Here is a 25,414-nt window from a genome sequence, read left to right as displayed (position 1 = left end):
GTCTGTGTCACACAGTCAACAGCACAGAAGCTGTGGCAGTGCAGTCTCATCACAGTCTCCTAATTAGAGAGCTCTGTAGTCAAAATCCCTTCTCTTTTTATTACCAAATACAAAATGCATTGAATGCTCTTTACCTCAGGATGCTATATAAGGTGTCCACTATCACCTCATCTTCCATGTGTTCCACCTTGTTTTCTGCCAAAATGCAAAGGGTAAGAAACTGGGAGTGATTTCTTACATAGTCACTGGTCCTTAGGAGAAAGGGCCTCTTCTTTTGCAATTGCCACAGCATGTTCAATGCAATTCCCACGTGCTTTTCAGAAAGTGTGGCCTTGTTCCTTCCAACAAGGCTGAACACTTCATCTTCGTGGGTGCAGCCACTTATCTGGCTCGACAGCAGATCACTGCACAGAGTCCGAGCTTGGGAACGTCTCAGTGTGAACAAGCAAAGCTGCCTCCAACAAAGCATCCTGCTGTGCCTACCAGCAGATTGGAAGTGTCCAGGAAGATTCTTCTTTCACTTTTCACAGCAAACCATGCTGTTATAAACAAGAAACTCAAATATTTGAAAAACAGAAGACTATTTTTCTTTGATGCTGTATCATCACTGTATTAAGAAGTCAATTCTGAGGTACCTGTAATGAGAATGTATCAAAGTACTTAATTTCAGCCACAACAACAAAGTAAAAATCAGTGTCTCTACATTATGATGTTCTAAGTAAGGTAAATTTAAGAAGAACCTACAGCCTGGACTCTTCTTATAGAGAAGCTCCCAACTACAAACACTGACATGCTCACAAGTACTATGAAGTTAGTCTACCTGGTAAGTTTTCAAATGTAGAAAACTGCCTTTAAAGGCCACACGTGCTATCAATGCTACTACTGAGAAGGAAAAGCTGAAGATTTTAACATGCCAGCACTGCATGACTAAGTGAGGCTTGCTCTCACTAGGCCATAATCCCAAACTGGGGTCCAGGAACTGAAAGAAAATAAAACTATTGGTGGTAAAATGAAGTGAGATGGCTTCTAGTCGAGAAGGTTGATCACCTTTGTATTACAGGATATTAATCAATCACACACCAGCAGCTGAAATTGCCATTTGACTAAGGAAAAGCAACCTGATTCCAAATCATAATGGAAGCTACAGCCTTATCTAATGAAATTTATTAAGTATTCTTTTTCTTAGAATGTACCCCAACGTGTATACGTAGTGCTAACAACTACGTATTCTACAACCTACACAATTGATTCCAAGCTGGAGTACACATACCACTAGTGATAAAATCTTAGTACACCAAAAAAGCCTCATCAAATTCCCTCAACTCAGAGATCATGGAAAAGTCTAGAAGCCTTGCTTTAGAAGATACAGTCATTAACAACTAAAATTATCAATATCATTAGCAAACTTGAATGTTCTTCAACTGGAGGCATGGTTCCATCAGTGCAGTGTTATCAAGGTGATGGCAGCAGTACCCACTAGCTCTGTTGAGGAAGAAAAAACCTTCTTTGTGCAGCCTGTGCAAGGTACTGAAATCATTCCAGAAAGATGGATATGGGTGGATTTCCTTTGACATCTGTACAATCCTCTTCTTAGAACAAAAAACCATAGAGCATATTGCACTACACTGCTGTCACTGACACTGGGGCAGATACAAGGAAAGCTAAAATGAAGTCATTTTAATTTATGATCTGCTATAGTAAGGAATTTTTTCTTTCCTATGCAAAATGAAAGACTACAAAAAAGGTACAAAATTTTCACATACTATGCATTAAGTACTTTTTCTAATAATGATTTGCTTTTTAGTCCCTTTTCAGATATTGCTTTTCTTTTTTTCCATATGGTAGTCACTTTTAGAAAGAATTTACTTGCTACAGTAGTGGCAAGCTACAAGAAGTCAGGATAAAGCAGATACCTGAAGAAAATATAAAACCCTTAAGGCTCAGTTTCCTGTAAATCCATGTGGCACATCCTTTCCCCTTCTCATGCTGCAAAGGTCCTTGCACCCGCAATCCAACTGATGGGGAACCAGGATCTCTAGCTAAAACAGCTTGCAGGAAGCTTCCAAATATTTCTCTATTCCATTGAGAAGATGCAAGGGATTTACCACAAACTTTTAAACAGTTTTACATCACAGTAAATTCAGGTATCTTTCTGAAAGTTCATCCATAGACAACACTGGATGTTTTCAAACATCCAATTACATAGAGTAAAACCAGGAAATTTCGATCTACTTAAATAATTATTCCTACTTACCATGCAAAACACACTCTAGAAGGACAAGAAGGTCTTTAAAATTATTTTCTATCGGTTGAAACACAATAAGCACTTTCAAGGCTGTATTACAAAACACAGTGAGCCAGGAAGTGTCCCAAAAAGGAGAAATTGTGGACACTCACCACTCCCCAAGTATAAGAACTATTAGAGATTTAAGCAACTAAACCTTAAGAGAGCTGCCTGTGCGGTACAGGGTGTTTCTGCCACGCCTGCCCGAGTCGGGAATTCTGACCCGGGAGCGGCCCAGAAAGAGCGTGGGAAGGGGCCGGGCCGCCGCACGGGGGCCGCGACCCGCGCCGCCACACGCCGTGCCCGCCGCCGGGGCCGCGGGCACCGCTGAGGGGCGCTCCCTGCGCGCCGGCCGCTCCGGGAGGCACCGGGAAGCACCGGGAGGCACCGGGAAGCACCGGGAAGCACCGGGAGGCACCGGGAAGCACCGGGAGGCACCGGGAGGCACCGGGAGGCACCGGGAGGCACCGGAAAGCACCGGGAAGCACCGGGAAGCACCGGGAAGCACCGGGAGGCACCGGGAGGCACCGGGAAGCACCGGGAGGCACCGGGAGGCACCGGGCGGGCGGGCACGGCCCAGCTGCCGGCCGGCGCGGGGCGGCCGCGGCTGCCGGCGCTGGCTTCAGCGCGGGCTCGTCACACAGCGAACTCCGCCACCCGGCGGGGTTAACGGGGAAGAGAAGGAGCCAGCGTCAGCTCGGCAGAACCCGGCGCGAGGAGAAGCTCTCCGTTTACCTTCGCACAGGAGCCTTCCTGCTCTGCAGCCACAGCCGAGACGGCTCCGTGCAAAGGCGCCCGGCGGCAGCGCCAGCGCTGCACGTGCCCCGCTCCGTCCTCCCCCATGCGCATGCGCCGCGGCACGGCAGCTCCCGGGAGCTGTCAGGAAGCGCAGGGGGAGAGGGAAAAGTCCAGCCAGGTAAGACTTACCAAAGGAAATAAAAATAGTAACTTTAAAGGTCCAGGGTCCATATTAAATAAAGCAACGTTTTTATAATTCATTCGGGGGGGGGGGGGGGCGGTGGGGCGGGTAGAAGTTTTCCCTGCCTAGGAAAAGCACAAAGGGACTGAAGTTTGGAAGGGTAAAGTCGAAGAGGTAGGCTTTGCTGCACTGGAATTAATGCTATTTTATCTTACAATTTTTTTATGCTTTGCACCAACAATAAATTTAGAATTAATGACTTTTGGGAGACAAATCTAACATATCTTGCAACAAGTATGTTGCTTACGTTGAATATGCATAGCTCCAGGTCACCACCTTTGATAGTAGCAAAGACATTTAGAAAGAATAATAATAATCTGATTGCTCTACATTCTATCCAAAAACCAGAACTAGGACTATCACCATGACCAGTTCTGACCAGCTGTATTGCAGCTGTCTGTGAAATGTTTGGGGTTTTACTTTTTTTCTGTCAATATATTGGATGCCTATGAATATGGAATTCAAACTAATAGAATAGACCCTAAGTTAGTTATTACAGTTATGTGGTGTTTTAGAAAAGGAGCATGTAATTTTTTTAACTGGATTAGTTACAATTTTTGTAACTCTGGAATTTGTAACTTGGACAGGTTCTGTGTGCTCCTGCTAACAAATTCCAGATTACCCCAGTTCCAGTTTACACAGGCATGCAAATAACAGAAGGAGACCCAAACCCTGTCAGGTGAGCTCAAAGGGTGGCACGTAAGGTGCCTCATTCAAGAATGTCAGGCCTTGTGCAAACTCACATAACAATTTCCAGTTAATCTGAGAGGAAAACTGTAGCAGAAAACAATTCCATGTTCATATGGAAGAGACTTCTGTAAATCACACAGATTTTTCATTTACAAGATGCAGAACTTTTACTTTTGACTTGTGAAGTATGTTTGGATAAAGTAAAACAATGCCTAAACCAAATTTAAAATGCTAGATAAAATTGTTATATTTTAAATTGGAAATATAAGGGAGGAAAGCAAGACTTAACAAGGTTGTGCTGAAGCCAGCTTTGATTTACTGAACAGATGTTCACTGACCAGCTTCTTCAGGATTTCAGAACTCACAGGTGTCAGTTTCACTTTTTATTTTTTACAGAAAGTCATGAGGAGATCATTGGGTTTTATACTTCTAACAAACTTCTCATCAGCCAGTCGCGTAACTTCCATTACTTCCCACTATGTATGTGATTCCTGACCCAAATGCCTACTGGTTTGAACTAAGACCAGGATGTACAGACTTCAGTGCCAGTCTTAGCTAATTTTGAAGGTGCTCACAACTTTAGCTATTGTCATTAGCTTTCATTCCTTAGTTTTAAGATAAACTAACTTTGAATTGCAATACATACACTTAGGCTACTATTATCACGTACTCCTTTTTTGCACAGCTGGCCTAAATTCTCGTCTTAATTCTTCCCAAGCCCTAGTGAGGTGTCCTGCTGGAGGAACCCTGAGCGCTTCCAGCACCGTACGCGACTGTCCATTTACCAACCCTTGGCCGTTTCGCGGGCTCATCGCTAAGGCGAGGAAGGCAGGGCTGTTCTGAGCACGTTTGGCTAGAAAGGGCCGGGTACCCGCCGCTCTGCGGCCCCTTCCCGCGCCCGCCCGCCCGGGCCGGGGCCGGCGGGGCAGCGGGAGGGGCGGGGCGCCGCTGACGAGCCCGAAGAGGCGGGCGCCCCTCCCCCAGTCGCTCGGGCTCCTCGCGAGCGGCCCACGCCGCCGGGCTGGGCAGCGCCGCTGCCCGCGACCCCTCGCCCCCGGGCCGGGCCGGGCCAGGGCTGCTCCCGCCGCCGCGCTCCCCCGCCCGCCCCCGGCGCGCCGCCCCCGGCTCTCCGCTCCCGCCCTGCCCGCCTGACGCAGTCCGTGCCGCACCAGCTCCAACATGGCGGCAGCGCGGCGCTGAGCAGCGCGGGGCTGCGAGGGCCGCCAGCGGGTGAGTCCCGGCTACGCCGCCGAGTGAGGGCCATCGCCCGGGCCGCGCCGGCGGCTGGGCGGACGGGGGAGGAGGAGGTCGCAGCACCGCGGGGCCCGAGCCTCGGTCACGGCGCGGGTAGGAGCCCCGGCCCCTCCCGGCCGGCCCGGCCGCCGCTCCGGAGCGGGCCCGGGGCGGCCGCCCGCGCTGCCGCCTCGCACACGCCCCTCGCAAGGCCCGGCCGGCCGTGTGCGGGGCAGGCGGACCGCGGCGCATCCCGGGTGAGGGCGGCCCCTGAGAGGGAAGCGGTGCGAGGAGCTGCGAGCGCGGCCCGAGGCGGGCGGGAGCGGCACGGGTGGGCGAAGCGCGCACGGGGCCTGGCGCGCATCGCGCCGGGGGTCGGGTCCGCCGGGCCGGCTGTGCCGCTCCCAGCCCGGCCAGCCGCGGGTCTGCGCCCGCAGCGAGCGCCCTGCTCGGGCTCGGTGCTGCTGGGGAGTTTGAATGAGTCTTCCCTCCTCCCCTAGACGAGGGAGGAACGGGGCTGTCTGCATGCCACATGTTCTCCTCCCTGCAGGCCTCTCCTAGGGAAGTGGAGCCTGCAGGAGCCACTGTGACTAGCAGGAGACTGCTCTGCCTCTCTCTTTTAGCGATTTCCTAAGGAGTTCCAAAGATTTTTATGAGTATTGAGTTTCAGGCTCATTTTGTTTGTAGCCATGGCTAAACTATAAGTATTGCGTATATATGGCTGTACTTTGAGGTCCTGAAGAGGCTTTGAGAGACTTAAGAGAAATAGTTCACTGAAACTGTTGACAGAATATCTGTTGTAGTGCTAAACATTGCCTTTAATTTCAGTCACAACTAGAAAATTTGTCAATAATAATAAAATCACTTTGGCCAGTAGTTTCCTAATATTTGACTGGTTAAGTCAATTATATTTAGTAGTCATCTGAGACCTGTTTTAAGAGAAGAGTCAGACCATTATCTTGCATATAGTCTATTTTCTAAGATGTATTTTTTCTGAGAAAATATTTGGGAGGTTTCATGGGTTTTTTCCTATATTGCCAGCAGAAGAGGCTGTTCTTTGGACAAGGGTAAATGTTACTAGGGTTGGGGTTTTTTTGTTGGTGTGGTTTTATGTTGTGGGGCTTTTTTAATCTTTTTCCTGCCATTTTGTTTCACTATTCCCATTGCATTGAAGTCCAGCATGGCTCAGATTTTTAGGTGCTACCATGATAAAATTATGGTTACAATTTGTAAGTGAGACATGATTTATGAAACATTAGTTTGTCTAAACTCACAGAGCTTGGTTTGTCGTTTTGTAAAACTTATTTATAAATATTTCAGAAGTTATGTATTTTCCTGTTTGTGAAGTAAGTCTGAAGGGTAGCATGAAAAGGATAGCTGCATTAGTAGTTCTCTGAGAGCACCCTTTGGGACTGTATTTCCCATTAAGACTTCCCATTCTTTCAGTCCTCTTCTGTGAAACAAACATTATTGTTTTAATTAACTAGAATCAAGCTCCTATCAAGCAAAGATTTGGGGTTTTTCCCTCATAGGATCTCAGAAAATCTGGGGATTATGAGAGAATTTAGAGTGAAGAATATGTACTGGAGTGGAGGATTTTACTGTGTTGCAGCTTGATTTCTCCACTACAAGTTCACTCCTCCATGTGATGGTAATTTAGGATTCAGCTTCCATTTGGAGGCAGAGTCCCAGAGTGCCAGGGAAAAAATGTGGCTATCTAATGCAGTGAGGTTTAGGTCAGAGGCTGGGATGAAGCACAGAAAGGATCTAGAGGAGTAAAGAAAGGGGTAGAACGTGAGAATAAAAGATGATACAATAAGGGGCTTTTTTTATGGTTGAGTTGGAATTTATAGCTGTCTCTTACTGTTGCATGGTTGTCTTACCTTAGTCTCATGTTCAGTAACAGGTAGGAAAGGATTCCACTGCTGAAACTCATTTTGGGATTTACATGATTTGGAGACTACACCCTGTAAAAGGGTTTTTTCCTCTTTCATGCAAAGCATGAACTTGCCTTTTCTTAGCACTTTCTAAGTTTTAAAATAAAAGTTCATGGATTCAGGCCTATTCCCATTCACACCAACAAGTGCACTTATTTGTGTACAGACCTGACAGAAAACCTCTGTATTTTTTCACAAATCATAAAACAGGAAAAAAGTACTTTCCGTGTAAATTAGATAATAGAAAATCATGACTAAGACTTGACAGCAAGGATTTTTTAGTTGCAAGTGATGAGAGTGTAGTTGGTTTTTTTAACATTTTTCATTGTAGGCATCCCTTTTCTAGAAAAATAAGGGGGATGGAATCTGAATTTCTGTGTAAACAGTTTCAGAATGTTATTACCTTCTCAGCTGAATCTTATGCTCTCCCAGCCAAGGTGTGCATTCCTTATACTTTAATACAAGAAGATTAAATTCCTGTTTCTAATTGCAAAAAATCATGCTGAAAATGGTGTGATTTACTGCTGCAGTAGGGTTAGGAGTATGTACTGCATATTTAGTCAGGACCTATCTAGGGATGATATTTTCTGAAGTCCCCCTTGCCTCATGTCCATGGAAGACAAAATTGATATTGTCAGGAGTCTGTTTTCCTTTTTTAGAGGGAAACAAATCCTATGGCAGTAGTCCAGTAAAGACTTGTAACATTGTTATAACTGAGGAGGCCTGGTGAAAAGTGGTGTCAATCCCTTTTTGCCTGCAAAAATGTTGAAAGTTTTTATTTTGTAGTTGGCTTTCCTTTTGAAGGGACAGTCAGATCGAAAGCTTATAATGCATTATTTTTAATGATGACTAGAAAGTCTTCCTGTATAATTTTCATAGACCTGTGTAGAAAGCAAGTATTTTCTTCTTTTCTTATTGATGTATTAAATGCATGTGGTTGCAAAGACATCATCCTAAATCTGGAATGTGTTCTAGTGTAGCACCTTATTCTTAAATCTGGCAACAAAAATCCTGTGTTGCTGATTAGTGAAATGAAAAAAAAAATTCTTTTGATGTCACTGCTGGTAATTCAGAGTTCAGATCATGAAGTACAGAGGAAAAGATGGTGGTGTTTGGGAATAATGCTAAGGAAATTATGGAGACTGAGGATTGATCTGTTTAGATTTTTGTTGTTCCCATCTTTGGTGTCAGCTCTGTCACAGGAATGGAACTATGAAAAAGTGTTCGTGTCTCCCATTTCACAATCGTGAATTTACTTCTAGTTTAATCCATACTGGAAAGAACTTACAACATTTTTAGTTTGTGCCTCTGCTATCACTTCAAGCTGATATGTGCTGCTGCCATATCTTTCCGTGGAGAGAGAGGAAAGGGTGATTTTTATGCAGCCAGGTATCCACTTGAATGCAAGCTAAACACGTGGGTGTAAGCCCTCTACTGTAGTATCAGTCCCAGTTTATATGCCTTCAAGTGACTGCAGCCACAGCCTTAAAGAATATGTGTTCTGTGTTCACTTTGTGCATTTGCATTTTCTGAATGCAGAGTTTTGCTTTAAATTACATTTCTGGAGATTTTACATGCCTGTCTTTGAAATATGTATCAATGTAGTTTAGTCTTGCTGCCTTTGTAGATGGTGTGAAACAAAATGCTAGGAATGTGAGTTTATGTACTTTATTGTTCACTTCATTTGGACATTGAATGAAGATCAGTGCAGGTCATTGTAAGTTGATGCAAGGAAGCACATACAAAGGCAAGGTAAAGGAGAAATACGAAATCTGGAAGAACTGGTGATGACAGGGAAAGAAGGGAAGAAATAGGACACAATATATCTTTTTCCTACTAAATATATCTTTTCTTACTATTCTGTCCTGTACTGGGACTGAAACAAATCAGTAGTTCAGCACAGTTATAAAGAAGGTTGTATTTTCCCTCCTATAAAACTAGGAAATGCTGCTGTATTGCTGCTTGCTGTCACCTTCTTTGGGATGCATGACATGCAGTTGATGTCTCTTGTGAGTGCTTTCTAGCCTGTTCAGTCAAAATGTTCTAGTATGTGTTAAAAAGTATTATTACCAGATCCTTGCCAGCACAGGTGATTTTGGAAACAGAATTCCCCAAGATGTGTTTTTAAGCATATCAACAAATACCAGTGATAATCCCTGGCGGAAAGATGCTTGTGAGCACTTTGGGATAGTTCTCTTTTTCCATTGGCACAGATCATTTTGAAGGAGAGGAGCTGCTGACAGCCTGGCCTTGAGCTGGCCAGCTTTATGCTGCAGATTTAAACAAAATAATGAGGCTGATGGAGGTGTGAGGTAATGTGAACGCTGAGGAACACAGCTGCTGAAGTGTTGGTTGTGAATGCAGCTGTTCTGACAAGGCTAAGTAGTTTTGGTGTATTCATCAACAAATACCAATATGCTCTAAGCTGAACTGTAATCCTACTTTCAGATCTAAAAGAAACAAGCCCTCTTTTTAGATATGCTGAAGTGATGTGCTAGGTGCTTGGTTGGTGTTGGGAGTTTTTTGGGTTATAGATTCTACTTAGACTTAGTAAAAAGCCTCTTCAAAGAGGAGGTGGTTGAGAATGATTAATGACTTGAAAATTTCATAGTACTTGGGCTGTTATTTTGTTCTTTCTTGGAGTTTTGGAAGGAAAAAGTGAGCTGACTTACCAAGATAGTCCTGCATAGCATATTTTTGATTGTATGTATAGTAAGCATCTTTTGGGTTGACATCAAATTCACATTCCTTTCACTAGTGGAATTCCATCAAGTTCACAATTAAAAAATGCAAGGTGTTGAGGGCTAAGAATATCCATGTTCTAATGAAAATAAAATTTGAGAGAGAAATAGCACAAGTCATTTAAGCCCTATTGTTATCAATAGCACATGTAGTGCTACTGAGCTTGTAATTTTTGGACTTCATTGTTGATGTTTTTTGACTTTATTCTTGGCATATTTTTGATGTTTTTATTTGTTTGGGGTTTTTTGTTTGTTTTTTATTTCTTTGTATTTAACATTCAGATTCCCTGTACTTGCTTTTATTACAGACAAGTTTTAAATGACCAGTATGTAGAAGATTGTGTTTGGTGTTACATACTACATGGAAAGAAATTATTACTTCTGAGGATCATTTGTAACTTGGTAGTTTGCCCTTTAGCACATCAGGAAAAGGCCTGGCTGAAATAACAGTGCTAAGGATACTTAAGTACGTGTGAGAAGAAATGCTCACTTGACTTGTGGGGTGGGTAGGATAAGTGTCACTGATACCTCAGCCTGGTTTTGTAGGCACCATGAACTCGAGAGTGTGATATATTTGCTTGGCCTGGTGTTTGTCCATTTGGGAGTTCATGCTGACCCATTGCCATAGCTGTCATTGAGAATCGAGTGCACCTGGTGTTTGAGGGGTATTATTGGAGCATTTAGGCAGAGTGCAGGGTACACTGGAGGTGATGGTTAGAATATGGACTAACTTTGTTCCACTGTGCATGAAACAATGTAGAGGTAGAAAAACATCAAATTGAGAAAACTTGGCTGGGATAGGGAGTTGGATAGTATTCTTTATATCTGCTTTCTCTCTCCCGTCCTCTACAAAGCAGAGTTAAAAATTGACTGATGTGGGTATATTTATATTTATTTCACAGCTTAGCTTTAGTCATTATCAGTGTTTGAAATAAAAATTGTATATTAAGATAGTTGTCATTTATTTTGGCCAAAATACCGTATATAAATGGGAAGATATACCTCTGCGTTTCTCAAGCAAACTGGCCATGAAGCAGGAAATTCCTTTTCACTTGAGCACTAGAATTAAATGCCTAACGTTTGGGTACAAGCAGCCAATCAGTTGTGGTACCGATGCTCCTTAGAAGTCTCAGCTCAGTTAAAACTGGCAGTTCTAGCACCAAACAATATTTATTATAGCATTTATTGTGAAAGTTTTCCTTGAAAGAGGTCTCCCCATGCAGCTGAGTAGTCTGTGCTGCCGCTGCCGGTGCGTGGCTGTGCTTGGCTCGCTCGGGTCTGGAAGCGGCGGGTCCGCTCCCGCCTATGTGACCCCGCCCCGGCCACAGCCCCGCGCTGCCTTCCCCGCGCTGCCTTCCCCGCGCTGCCTTCCCCGCGCTGCCTTCCCCGCGCTGCCTTCCCCGCGCTGCCTTCCCCGCGCTGCCTTCCCCGCGCTGCCTTCCCCGCGCTGCCTTCCCCGCGCTGCCCGGGCAGCCTCCTGCTGGCCTGATGCCATCGGAGTTTTCATGTGGGCATCTTCTCCATTTGTTTCTCTGCCGGCTACAAAATTGGTTGTACTAATAGGAGAGAAGTGCTAGTTCAGTTCAAGCAGACTGAGATAAACCTGCTGCCTTGGATCAGTGTCTGGTGCGTGTGTATGAATGTATTTGTTACACACCTAGAGAACATCTAGTGAGATTCTGCGTTTTTTTGAAATCTTCTCATGCTAAAAATCACACGAATAATTAACTGCTGAGTGGTGTTTATTTTAAACCAGTCCTGCATTGTTCCTATGATTTTTGCTGTGTAATCTTAGCAAAATGTGACAGCACAAGTAGAGAGAATATAGATTAACATGATTACACTGCTGTCTTGATTTTTTACAGCCTCTTGTTCATATGCTGAGAGTGACAGATGGTGACAATTGAATTTTTCAAAGGGTGTTCTGTGGTACAGCTATGAGATGTGTGCAGTATGTCAGCTAGATTTGAGCCATGTTTTCTGGCAATAAAAAATATTTAGGACTGAAAGTGTATGGATTATATTCCAAGTTTGGGAAAAAGTACTCCTGTCTTACAGACACTTTTGCTGTCACTGTTGTTTTTTTTTTCCCCAGTCTGAAGTAACTCAGAGAGGATAGGGATTTAGAAAAGGAAAATAATATGTACATAGTGTTGGAATGCTGGAGATGCAAATGGAATTAAGACATAGCTTGTTACACAAAAATAAAAAGATGTATATAGTCTAAGGGAAAAGTTGCGTTAAAATTCTGTATAAGAAATCATAAAATCATTAAGTTGGAAAAACTCCTTAGGAACATTGAGTCAAATAGTAAATCTAACAGCACCAAGTCCACAAGCAAACCATGTCCTTAAGCAGCACTATGCATTTATACATCTTTTAAATGTTACCAGCGATGGTGTCCCAAGAGATAAACAATGACATAAAAGGAAAAGAAACAATGAAAAGCCAAAATAATTTCATTTATCAGCAGTTGTGGAACACCTACACCCTTGTATTTTTTTTGTCCAGAATGGTTCGGATGCTAATTGGAGCAATGCCTGGTAACTACCACGACAGGCATCCAGGAAATACTGAATTTTGAAATTTGAAAATTAAATGCTGAAGTCTTGCCCATACCTCACAAGATCTTTTCTTTTTGTAGTTCCTCCCCTGAAGTATGGCACTCAAGTTTAAGTTTAATGCTATTGCAGCAAGCATGAAGAAAATCACTCATTTGGGGCTATGACACTAAAGTAGTTGGCATTTTCTGAACTTCTAAAAAATGCTTGTGTTTGCTGTCTGGGTTTTCTTTGGTTGCTTTTCTGCAGTTTTTATTGACCTTTGTATTGACTTACACATGATTTCAGTACCCAGAAGGAAAAACTCAATTTTATTTTTATTATTTACAGTATTTAGACTTCTGAAGCCATGGGAGTGAAGGTCCAGAGACCTCGTTGCTTTTTTGACATAGCCATCAACAATGTACCCGGTAAGAACATGAAGGTGTCAATTCAGTAGCATGATATTCATATGAGATATGTATAGGAATAATACAAATACCATTTAACTTCACTATAAATACAGTGCCTTTTTTTTTTCTAGCTGGAAGAGTGGTCTTTGAATTGTTTTCAGATGTGTGTCCAAAGACATGTGAGAATTTTCGCTGCCTTTGCACAGGTTTGTAGATTTTATTATTTAATCTGTAATTTTTAATGTAATACCATGTTAACTAGTTTGATGTCTGTTATTTTTGTGACGTTTTCTTAAATATGAAAATAAGTTCAGCATTGGTTCTTGACACCTCTGAAGATTTAGCTGATGGTACACATAAGATCCTACACATATGATGCAGAGACAAAGCAGTTGTAGCTTTGGCTTAGTGTGTTGCAGGGAGTGTATACTAACCAACTTTAAATACAGGCACAGTAAGCTGATTTTCTGTTACTAGCACAGATATTACTGTTGACATTATATAACATCATCCAGTCTTGAAAGGTAGCCAGCAAGAGGTCAACCATGCACACTTCCTTTTCAGTCTTATAAGACTTTGAGGAATTTGAAAGGTAGTGCTGGTATTCATCACTTGTTTTTTCTGTTATTTTAATTTCTTGATGAAGGCTGGTGATTTCAACTCCTATTGAAAGTGTATTTCTTGAGGAAAATGCTCAGAAGATTCTCTCTTGAGAACATTTACAAATAGAATCGTTTTCCTGTGGACTGCATACTTTAGTTGCAAACACTGATAGCTTAGTAAAACTTGAGTTTAGTGTCACAAGAATAACTTTGTGAATGCATAAATAGCATTTCTTCCTTCAGCTTTTTCTGCTTCCTGTCCTTCCAGCTTGGTTGTTTTTCAGGTCAGGAGTCCGTAGCTGTTAATAGTGAATCCCTCGGCAGTACAAATATGATCTGAATCAGGTGTGGATACAAAATTACATTCATGTTAAGTTAACTAGAACATGCAGCACACCTTTCAGGATGTTTGCAGGAATGCAGATATCTGATCTGACAATAGGTTTACTGGCACAAAATCAGATTATCAAAATTTGTTAACAAATTTGAACTTGAGTGCTTTTTAATGGCTGAGACTATATTAACACATGACCATGGCATTCTTGATCTGCTGTCACCTTCCCAAAAGTCAGATTATTAAATAAAAGTGTTACTCCCTACTACTCCCTTATATTTGTGAATTGAGGTCTTTGAACAGCATTTCAGGCCAGCAATAAGTATGTTGTTCATCCTTTGTTGCTGACATCCATAATCAAATTCAGATCCTGAACTATTTTGCTGCCTTAACACATATAAGAATAGTGAGAAAAATATGCAGAAAGTTTATGATGTTGATCATTAGCAAATTATTCAAACTTCTAATTTTTGTTTTCTTAATTATCTTCTTTTCTGGAAGTTTTGAAAAGTGTGTGCTGTCTCTGTAAAACAGAGATTGACAGCTCCGTGTTTTCCTGGCATACACCAAGCTAATGGAACATACGCAGCTTCACATTTATCAGAGTTCCTTTCAAATGTGGCTTTTTTCTATTCCAATCCATATGGAGACACCAGTCTGTTACAGATCAAGCTTGGAGGCAACTGCCCTTGGCAAAAGCTGCCAGTTGAATTGCTCAGGATAAGATTACAAGATGCTGTCTCACAGTTTGCCGGCAGGGAGAGGAGTGGTCTTCCCTGAGAAATCCCACTGATTACCTCAGTGTTACCGTGAGGCTGGCTCTGCTCTTCACACCTGGAGCCATTCATCTTACCAACTCAGCAGAAATCTTCCCTGTTTGAGCAGGGAGAGGCCATTGTGTTGTAGCTGAAGCAGAGTTTGCTTAGAGAGCAGAGCTGATGCAAGGGAGGAAGATGGCATTTGTCATCATGAGCAAGGGAGGGAATGAGAGTCCTTCTTCCCCCTGCCTCTGTGGCTCTCTTACAAGTATTTATGGTACCTTAACCTTGCTGTGTTTTAACTACAGATCTGGTTGTTTCTTGCATGTTTCTGAGCAATACCGGTTGTCATAAATGTCAGCTGCATGTTTAACTTCATTTCATCTGCATGGAAGTGACCGGAGTTGTATACTAATGTCAGTAAGGAGTTCTTCTAGTATAACTGTAGAGACAGAAAGTAGTTGTTGAATATTTTTTTTGAATGCCTATTTCTTACTGGTATTACAGGTAAGTGTCTGCCTCACAAGCCAGTTTTTCAGAGCACAGAAGATGATTTTGGTTGACTGCTTTACATAGCACTTTCTTGTAATGAAAATTCTAAGATACAGAGAGTAATTTTTGGTTTTGTTCATTTTCTTCTTTAGGTGAAAAGGGTACAGGAAAGTCCACCCAAAAGCCATTGCATTACAAAAGTTGTCTGTTTCACAGGGTTGTGAAGGATTTTATGATCCAAGGAGGTGACTTCAGTGAAGGTATGACATGAATCTTTAAAGAAAACTTTACTGCTTGCAGAAGTTCTGTATAGAACCATTTACTTACATTAATTACTCTCTGACAAATATCACTGCTTTTCCCCTTCTTCTGTGTGAGAGCCTTTCCATGAGAACTTGTATAATAAACTTAAAAATGTGCAGGCACACACATACACCCACTTTTGCTCAAGTTATCTCAAGTCTTCAGAGAACTAAATACCTCCTATTGAAAGGTTGAAATGTGAGAATAAAATAATATATCTGCTGCTGGGAAATAAAGAAAAAAGGGAGACTGTTGCTGAATACATGGGAGAATACTTTCTTGTTTTTCAAGTTTGCTGTTTTAAATTACAAAGATGCATCTTGATTGCGTTTGCATGTCTTGAAAAATGATGTCAGTGACTTAGATGCAGTTACATCAGTATTATGAAGCACCTTCCACATAATGTGATTCTTTTAATCACTACTTTAACTTGTCACTCTTCCTCTTTTAAGGAAATGGCAGAGGAGGAGAATCCATCTATGGTGGCTTTTTCGAAGGTAAGAGTTTGATCAGCCTGCTCTATTTTTGTGTTAAAATAAACAATCACCTTTACATTCCGTAGCCTCTGTTCTATAAAACCTGAATTCCGTGAGAAAGTTGTTGATGGGGTTGGATTTCCTTGCAAATTTTTATTTAAAAGAACACATAGAGCCCTGCTTTCCTGAACCCAAGGTGAATTAATGAGAGAATTTTTAGTTTTCTCACAGTCCTGGTTCTTTCTCAGCCGGTGTTGCAGAAGAAGTTGTAGTTGCTGCATTTCTCAGCCTGTGTTGTCCAGAGTGTAGTGGAGCTTCTGTTTCTTGGAGCAGTTGTTGTGTTACACCTAGGCCCACGTGCTGGGTTGCTGCCCCCCAGGCACGGTTAAGCCCCTCTCCCCTCCCAGATACTTTTTTTTTTACCATTGGTTGTTGTTCGAGCTTGTAGCACACAAAAGAATTATTCACTGCAGTCACAGGGCCAGGCTGCAAATTTATATCAGACCTTGAGTGGAGTCAACAGTTTGCAACTGCCAAAAGAGGGAGGAGGCCTTACCTTCTTCTGACTCTCTGAGCAGACTTTAACCTGATTCAGCTTGCTAAAATGCGTAAAGATAATTGCAACAAAAAAATTTTATATGTTTCCATGTTAGTGAGTGGATCCAATTAAATAATTTGGCAAGCATCAGAACCAACACAAGTGAGTAACTAGGTTTGAGGAAATGTATGGCTGGGAGAAAGGGGAAAATGGGCACAACCTCCACTTATCTTCTGGCAATAGCAGGCTGGCTGTTCAGCTTGGCTGGCCACAGTATGAAACTGAATTTGTGGAAAGTTCTGCTTTTGTGGATCAATTAACCAATGCACCATAGGATTAGACTGACATTTAATGCTATTGTGCAAGTGATTGGAGAGTGAGTGGGACCATCCTTTTCATGGCTAGTGACAGTAGCATTATAAATACTGTACATTTTTAATACTTCCTCCTGCCATCTGTATCCAAATAGTATTGAACAAATGTCCTCATGTCTGAAGAATTTCCTTCCCACAAAGCCCTTTTGCTGTTTCGGGAAAGAAGGAAGAGTATTGTTTCTTACAGGTGTCTTAAATGAAGAACAGTGATTACATTTTACACTTTTTTCATAGTTTCCTTGGGATTTAGTTTAAACTATTAACAATTACTCGCTCATAAAAAGTAGGATTCATTGAAGTTAAACTAATTTTCTTAACGGCCAGCTTGATAAATTCATCTGTCAGACAATCAAGTTGTATGGGATTGCTATCAAACTATGCATGTGTACTAAAAAAAACCCAGAACAACAAAATGCTTGAAAATTGGGTATTTATTAATAGTTAATACATAGCTTCTCTTCAGGAAAAAAAAAAAAAAAAAAAAAAAAAAAAAAAAAAAAATCAAGAACTTAAACATCTCTGCTGTCATTGGTGGGAGTCCGATCTTTTCTGCAAGAATACTAAATTTCAATTTTTTCCCCCCTCAGGCTATAAACTATTAATTCACATTTCTCCTTGTTATATAGAATAAACAGAATGATATGTTTTAAAAATAGCTGTTATATTTAGTCTATTTTTAATACAACTTTTTATTCCAGGGACTCATAGATTTATTTAATTAGGATTAATTTACTTAGACAAAAGCATTTACCTAAGCATATATTGTATGCTTAAAAAGTAACTGAGAACACTTTCTTTAGATGAAAGTTTTGCTGTAAAGCACAACAAAGAATTTCTCCTTTCAATGGCCAACCGAGGGAAAGATACAAATGGTTCACAGTTCTTTATGTAAGTATTGAAATGTCTTGAATTGTGTATATGGTTTGCTATTTGTAAGCTGTAAAGGGAATCCTTTTAAGTATTGAAGACCAGGTCCTGTGCCAAGGCAAAGTTGATGTCTTTTTATCAAGTTGCCTGGAAGTAGCCATTTTCCTAATGTACTTATTTTTACCCCTAATGTGCTTATTTGTATTTAATTTTCTGTGCAAAAAGGTTTTTGATAGCTTTCAGTAGCTGTGTTCTAACTCGGACAATAAAGCAAACCTGTTTGTTTCTTGTAAAATTCTTGGTACTCTTAATTTTCTGGAAGGTGGCAAAACAGTTCTGGGCACTCTCAAAAATAGCAGAGGGCTTGTTTTAATCACAAAATAGCTTTCCAGTACAGTCTTACTTGTAGGTAAAACTTAAATTTTAAAAACACATTGCAGTAGACTCTTTTAAAATCTAAATTATCTACAGAAAATAGTCTCAAAATACATCACTCTTACTCAAATTTCATGGCCTTGGTTAACATAACGAGTTGTGGATGTCAGCATTAAAACCTTATTTTGGGATTTCTAAATGATCATTGCTCCAATCATCCCAGTTTTCTACTCTGCCATAACTGACATACATATCTTTGTAATGCCAGTGTAGGGGAAAGCTGAGAGAGAGTTGGTTCTGTTTCTGTGTCAAATAACCTGCACATGCAGACACTTTTTTCCCCAGTTTTCTGGTTATTTTCTAATGTGTAGAAAGTTATTTGCATTTTTCATGCAGATTTTTGCATCTGTTCCTAGTAGTATTTATATGATTTATTAAGTAGAAACTTATTATATCCTATGAGGATTCTGTCTAAAAATCCATTTGCAATTTTTGTGGTTTTTTCAGTAAAATGCAACAATCAAAGTGTTCTGTTGGATAGGCAGTTTAACATATAGAACATTAAATGTTTTTAACTGCACACAAACTTAGACTGATATATATTGGTTTTCTTCAATTTTATTAGTGCATTCAAAATAATGTTCACCTTCCTATGTGTAGACAACATGCTTCAAATGCTGACTGCTTTTCACTAATACTGATTTTGTTTTTCTCTTTAAACTAAAATCTGGGAACAACAGAACAACTAAACCTACACCTCATTTAGATGGGTAAATATCTCTTATTTTCTTCTTACATTTTTTTGGAAACTGCCTTGAGAAAATTAGGTGCTAAGAATACTTACTTTGTTTACATTATTCAGGCATCATGTTGTTTTTGGACAAGTCATCTCGGGCCAGGAGGTTGTGAGAGAAATAGAAAACCAGAAAACAGATGCATCTAGTAAACCCTATGCTGAAGTACGCATACTGAGCTGTGGAGAGCTAATTCCAAAATCCAAAGGTAACGTTGAACTGTGCAAATGAGATCATTTTGCTTGTTTTCTTCCATGTTGGCTGCTTATAAAAATATTTAGAAACTTGTGATAGGTGATGGCACAGTTGGTGAAAAGGTGAATAATGTTGCAGAGCAGTCTGTCTTCTAAAGAACTTAAATGTTGTTGATGCAAAAGACACTAAAGAACAATCATACGTGCTTTTTTTTCAAAGCTTCTCCTGTCTTGAATTTTCTTATACTAGCTACATTTCAGTACAAAGCTGGCAAGCACTTGTTATATCAAAGAGAATGCTATACTGAGAGGATTGGTGGCAGTCTGACTTTATTTGATAACTTGTACTTCTTCAGAAGGTACTGAATTTGTTTCAAGTTGCTCTAAGGTAACGCTTCAGAACACACAGTTAGATTATAAAAGCCTGGATTTGGCCCTTTAGCTCATAGACTTTATAAGTTACTATAAATTATTCTTAAAGAGGAATATGACAGAATCTCTCCTTCTTTCTGGAAGATATGTCCTGCTCTGCCATTTCAGAACTGAACATAGTATGAGAACTTGGATCAAGCTTTATTTTCTAAGAGAAGCAGAATCTAAGATGTTGCTGTCACCATGGAGAGTCTCAGCAGCAGAAAGCCAGGATGCTTGTTTTGTTTTTATTAAATATAGTGCTAAAATAAGGAAGTTGAGCAAAATTTGGAGAACAGATAGCAGTTATCTTGGTCTGGACATACAAGAAAAATCAGAAATACAAAGAGAAGTGTCTTTTGGAAGCATTTTTTGTAAGAAGTCCTAAAAACTTCTGATGAGAACAAGCTGATTCCAATCAGCAGGCTGCCCTAAACTGGTAAGATTACTTGCTAGTTTATTCTGCACCTGGAAGTGACTGAAGACCAACCTACTCTTAAGGACCCAAGTTTTTCAGTCGGTTGTCAGGCTTTTGTTAGTCTGTATCAAGTGAGGTCTGTGAATAAACAGGTAGAAAACACCTTGTGTAAGTCAGGGAATTGCAGTGTGTTCTGAGTCAGAAGGGGCCCACAAGAATCAGAGTCCAGCTCTTCAGTGAACGGCCCATAGCAGGGTCAAACCTTGGTGTTCACACCGTGCTCTGACCAACCGAGCCCATCTCAGTTGTCACACAGCTCTGGCTTGTGTCTGTGATGCTAAGCTGGAAATGAATGAGATTCGGTGCAATGGCATTGAATTTCATCCACTCCACCAGTGCGGGGATTTGTTAACGATGGAACGTGAAAGAAAGTATCCATAAAGTTTATGACCATAGAAAGAGGCCAGGATTGTTTCTGCTGGGATGCATGCCACGTCTCTGATGCAGTTCTGTGAATTAAGCTCCAGCTAGTTTGTTGTTACCTAGAAGTGTTACCTCAGCCTGTTCAATTGGGAGCAAGTGTGCTCCATCACTCTGAAGAGGAAACCTTTCACTACTCTTTGTATCACTGCTTTCTGAGTGTAAGACCTGAGAAATTAGGATAGTGAGCTAAATTCAGTGAGTACTTGGTTTAATCTCTGCTTATTTTCAGTGACAAAATTTCCCTTATTAGTGATTTGATGAAGTCAGGTGAAACTTGAAGCTAAAGAATCTTTTTTTATGAAAACCCTGTAAATAAATTTTAAAGAATTCCTTGTTGTATGAAAAATCATCAGAAAACTTACATGGTTCTGCAAGTGGGTGACAGTATAAATTTTAGACTTAAAAATTATGAAAATGTCTTGTTTTCCTAGACATATCCTTTATTTCACTGTGGAGAAACAATGTTTTTCCAAAATGTCAATTTGTTCTTAATTCTAGTATTTTGATGAAGTAATCTCATGACACAATTTTAAGAATCAGAGACAGATACTAGATGGAGTGATTTTTCTGAGATGAGTTTAGAAGTGTTTAATATTAAAATGTCTTTGCTATTCTGATCTAAAGCCAAGAAAGAAGAAAAGAAGAGACACAAGTCATCTTCCTCCTCCAATGACTCGGAAAGTTCAAGCGATTCAGAGTCATCGTCTGATTCATCATCGGATTCTGAGAGTGCTTCAGAAGAGAAATCTAAAAAACGAAAAAAGAAACATAAAAGAAATTCCAAGAAACATAAGAAAGAAAAGAAAAAGAGAAAGAAAAGCAAGAAAAGGTCAGTTTTGACTTTTGTTTTGTTCTGTTACATGTACACCATGCAGTACCGTTCTCTTGTCTTACAACTACAGACTACTTTTCTGGAAACTAGCAATGCTGGTTTTGCAGTCTGGGAGGTAATTGGTTTCCATGTACAAGAATAAATTTTCTGATATGATCATGAAGGGTCATTTTTGTGTGCCTATGTACTGCAGCTTGTAAAGGAGTAAAGGAATGGACTAAAACTTCAGGAGGCTTGAAAAACTAGAGTGGTAAGTTTGAAATGGGTAGGCATAGTTTGTTGCCATAAATTTACTTCTGTACAATTCCATTTGAACCATATGCAGTGGAATTTACAAAAATGCAGTATGCAAGAATATAGAAAAATTAAACACAACACTAGTAAATTAACATGGTTAATTTTTTTTTGTCTGATATGCCAAAACTCTTGCAGTTTCATTGGAAGACAATAAAACTGAGAAAGCAGTCTTGCTTCTGAGAATGTTATTTTGAATCTAATAGTTTTGTTATAGTTCAGCATGAGATAAAAGTTGTATCAGTGCAAGTGACATTTTTCTAAGCTAGCAGTGAAATTTAAGAAACATTCACTCAGGGCAGTGCTGCCTAAACACTGTTTCTGTGAAATGGGCTTAGGTGCACAGAGGCTTGTAAATTGCTTGGAATTACTATAGTCTGTAGACAGTTATATATGCTAGTGTAAAATCTGAATTTTTAGTCTCTTGATAGTGTTTTTAAAAGAAAATAAATTAAACAAAAAAGTTGTATCTAAATAGAGAGTATGTATATGTTCAATGTTGCACCATGGGAATTAGTAGAGAAAAAGTGCTGGTCAGAAATCTCCTGCAGTTGTATACTTTGGAACAAAGATATCATGGGGGGAATAAAATTGTTTCTGAAATTGCTCTGTTTTCTGAGATTCTTGTGGTATCATTGTATATTGAATTAAGAGAAATTCTGAATTATTTAAATGGATTGAAATGTCTTCCCTCATCCAAATAACTCATTATGCATATTTCCTATACAAAAATAAAGCTCATCCAGTGAAAGTGAAGATGAAAATACTGAAGCACAGCCTTTATCTACTGTCCGTCCTGAAGAAATTCCTCCTGTACCTGAAAACCGCTTCCTGATGAGGAAAAGTCCTCCTAAAGCAGATGAGAAAGAAAAAGAGAGAAAAAGTCGAGAGAAGGAAAGAGAGAGGTACTATATATATGATTAAAGTCTGACTCTGTGCTGCCAATGGTATGGTCACATTACTGTTTTAGAACTCCAGTGTTGAATCTTTTCCATATTGAACAGTTCCATGTTGTAAGCACTGCTGGATGAAAAATATTTCTCCCTTTGTTGGAAACTATTGTCTTTGTTCTAGAACAAAGGCTTAGTCTTTGAAAATGGTTTTAGTGAATAAAGAATGTAAAATGACATGTATAATGAATCAATTTCATTTAGAATGCATTGGAACTGTCCAATCGGAATCTGTAATTTATTCTTTTTTTTCAAAAATTAAAAACCCTGGAAATCTTGCAAGATTATTGTGGTTACAAATTGAAGTTTTACTGTGTGGATGTTACTGTCTGCTGTAAAATAAAATTGTGTGTTTTCATTTAGTTTCTGAAGAGGTTTTAATACTGATTTTCCTTCTTTTTTAATTGTACAAACATTATCATTCTTTTTAATTCTTTTTAGTAATCTATCAAATTCACAGTCAACATATCAGAGAAGGCTGTTAGTCACCAGATCTGGAAGGAAAATAAAAGGAAGAGGACCAAGGGTAAATATTTGTAATCTGTTCTTCAAAATAAGCAAGATGGTAGCACAGTCTCAGTGCTGGTGTTACTAATCATATTCATTGGGATAGTTGGTTTTAAAAAAAGAAGTGCATCATAATTGGTGTGGGGACTGAGGCTTGTAGTAGGACAGAAAAGAAAATTAAATTACTTGTTTGCATACTGGGTCTCTTTGAAGAAGCAGGTGAGAAGAAACCATAAAAATGTTTTATTTAAGTTAATATGGTAGTGTCTAGATTGGGGAATTGAACTAGCTCAAAAAGGGTTCTAGTGAGCACAGAACCAGTAAGATATCAGTGCCAAGAAGGTAGGGAAGACTTCTCCCCTTTTTGACAGCAGGGAGGAGCTGTCAAAGTGGCTCTTTTAATATTGTGTAGCCATATGCTATGTGCTGCATGTAGCAAATGTTTTTAATAACTGAAGTCTCTGTCCCTCAAATTTTTAGTAAAATCCTTAACAAGTGTGAAGTATTGTTTTTACATTGTCAAAGATACAAATCTTCATTGTTGGTAAACAACATTAGCATTTGTGTGAATTAACAGTAGCAGAAAAAAATCTCAACAGACTACAAAATCCTGAGGTAGACCTGACCTTAAAATCAGTTACTTGTCAGACACTTTGTATTCCCTGTGTAGTTGAATGTCAGATACATTTTCAGTAAGTTAGTAACTCGTCAGTGGAAACGTGGTGTATACATGTGAAGTGTCCTGTTAGGTGCAGTTCTGAGCCCACTGCCGGGGTATCACAGCACGAGAAATTCAAACTAAGGCACGATTTTCTCTTTTTGCCTCCCAGCGTTACCGGACACCCTCCAGATCCAGGTCGAGAGATCGATTCCGGCGCAGCGAAACTCCTCCACATTGGAGGCAAGAAATGCAGAGAGCTCAGAGAATGAGAGTGTCTAGTGGAGAGAGATGGATTAAAGGAGACAAGTAAGATTATTTCTTTCTGGAACATGTTGATTTATTTTTTTCTGGAACATACTTTTTTTTTTTTTTTTTAATTTTTAGTTCTTAATTTTTTTTTGTTTTGTTTATTTAAAAGTAATACATATTATCTTAGGTTTTCAGTCACAATTGCTTTCAAGAAGCTAGGGTGCTGACTTGGTTATGCCATTATTTAATTGTGTCTGAGTTTAACCTTGCTGCTACAAATACATAGTTACTAATACAAATGACCTGATGTGAAGTTTTAGTTGTGAAGGTGTTTCACTTCTGGTTTAATTTTTCAGAGTGGAGGGAAATGAAAAATTTTTTTAAATGGTATCTTTTTCTCTCCAAGGAGTGAAATAAATGAAACCAAGAAAGATAATCAAAAGAGCCCAGGAAGAGGAAGAGAGAGAAGAATATCAGACCACAGGCAAGTTTCTGAAAGTCCAAGCCGAAGAGGGGAAAAAGAGAAGAAAAAAGATCGCAAATCCAGCAGTAAAGACAGGGAGACAAGAAGAAATTCAGAAAAAGATGACAAGCATAACAAAAGCAAAGCCAAGAAGAGAGCTAAATCTAGAAGCCATAGTAAAAGCAGAGAGAAATCAAAAAGTAAAGAAAGAGACTCCAGGCACAGCAGACATGATGAAAAGAGACTAGAATCAAGAAGCAAAGAGAGAGACCATGAGAAAGGTAGAGAAAAAGAAAAGCGCTATGATTCTAGAGGGAGAGAGAAAGAAAGAAGTAGGAGCAAGGAGAGAAGTAAAAGAGCAGGCTCAAGAAGCAATGAACAAGAGCATAGGAAGAGCAAAGACAGGGAGAAACGCAAGTCAAGAAGCAAAGAGCGTGAGCATGCTAGAGGGAAACACAGCTCCAGCAGCAGAACACGGGATCGGAGCAAAAGCAGAGATAGGGGCAGGAGAGGAAGATCGAGAAGCAGGGACAGGGATCGCAGTAGGAGTAAGGACTACTCAAGGAATAGAGACAGAGAAACAAGAAGGAGGGGAAGATCAAGAAGCAGAGAAAGGAGAGGTACACCAGATAAATACAGAGGAAGAGAAAGCAGGAGGAGGAGAGAATCAAGGAGTTCAGAGAGGGATGAAAGTCAAAGCAGAAATAGAGAGAGGTATTCAAATAGGGAAAGCAGAAGCTCATATAAGAGGAATGATAGTGAAAGCCAAAGGAAGAGGCGTTCAAAAAGCCGTGAAAGTAGTAGTCCTGAATCTAGCAGAGAAAAGAAGTCTAGTAGAGATCAGGATAGAAGTCCAGACTCAAAAAAGAGACCAAGTAGCAAAGAGAGAGAATCAAAAAAATCATACTCACGCAGCAGTAAAGAAAAGGAAAAGACCAGATCCTCAGCAGAAAAAGAAATAAACCAAAAATCAAAGAGTCAGGAAAGAGATCATGCCCCTAGTAAGGATAAAAAGTCTGATCGTGAAACAAGTCCTGGAACAGATGATGACAGGCATGGATGAGTTTGTGGACTTAATGTTTCCATTGTCTCAAAGTTTTAGAGACGTTTTGGGGAACGCCTTTTTTAAAGATGTGGACTTCAGTTTGGTCTTTTGATAATCTAAAACCTGGATCATTTGTACTGCTAAAGTTTTAATAAACTTGAAATGAAAAACAAATTA

The 25,414-nt window shown here is 40.2% G+C and overlaps 2 protein-coding genes across 4 annotated transcripts in view; one reads left to right on the top strand and one right to left on the bottom strand.

Annotated features, from left to right (window-relative positions):
- The window catches only part of FASTKD1 (FAST kinase domains 1), a 16,111-nt gene extending 12,971 nt beyond the window's left edge, over positions 1-3,140 (bottom strand). The window contains exons 1-2 of the mRNA XM_063400556.1: positions 3,020-3,140; positions 135-635 (exon numbers count right to left, since the gene is read on the bottom strand). Coding sequence (XP_063256626.1) covers positions 135-469 — 335 coding nt within the window. The 5' untranslated portion in view covers positions 470-635; positions 3,020-3,140. The remainder of the gene's footprint in view (positions 1-134; positions 636-3,019) is intronic.
- On the top strand, positions 3,065-25,414 carry PPIG (peptidylprolyl isomerase G). Of its 3 annotated transcripts, XM_063400559.1 has the most exons (14): positions 3,157-3,200; positions 3,851-3,942; positions 12,756-12,835; positions 12,949-13,023; positions 15,156-15,263; positions 15,759-15,803; positions 17,495-17,582; positions 18,677-18,706; positions 18,799-18,938; positions 20,861-21,065; positions 22,100-22,267; positions 22,754-22,838; positions 23,650-23,786; positions 24,136-25,414. In XM_063400559.1, the coding sequence occupies exons 3-14, from the start codon at positions 12,775-12,777 to the stop codon at positions 25,253-25,255; spliced, it is 2,262 nt and encodes a 753-aa protein (XP_063256629.1). In that variant the 5' UTR covers positions 3,157-3,200; positions 3,851-3,942; positions 12,756-12,774; the 3' UTR covers positions 25,256-25,414. The 3 variants fall into 3 exon arrangements, with proteins under 3 accessions (XP_063256628.1, XP_063256629.1, XP_063256627.1); XM_063400558.1 differs by lacking the exon at positions 3,851-3,942 and having other exon boundaries at positions 3,065-3,200; XM_063400557.1 differs by lacking the exons at positions 3,157-3,200; positions 3,851-3,942 and adding an exon at positions 5,043-5,183.

This window comes from Prinia subflava, chromosome 6 (genome assembly GCF_021018805.1).
Source record: "Prinia subflava isolate CZ2003 ecotype Zambia chromosome 6, Cam_Psub_1.2, whole genome shotgun sequence".
Lineage (NCBI taxonomy): Eukaryota > Metazoa > Chordata > Aves > Passeriformes > Cisticolidae > Prinia > Prinia subflava.
This window is presented reverse-complemented; position numbering and strand designations above follow the sequence as displayed.

Excerpts from the sequence above, each read along its gene's own strand:
- PPIG (XM_063400558.1), top strand. The coding sequence starts at position 12,775 with ATGGGAGTGAAGGTCCAGAGACCTCGTTGCTTTTTTGACATAGCCATC. Across the intron at positions 17,583-18,676 it reads AATGGTTCACAGTTCTTTAT|AACAACTAAACCTACACCTC; the intron begins GTAAGTATTGAA and ends TGGGAACAACAG. Across the intron at positions 18,939-20,860 it reads GCTAATTCCAAAATCCAAAG|CCAAGAAAGAAGAAAAGAAG; the intron begins GTAACGTTGAAC and ends TCTGATCTAAAG.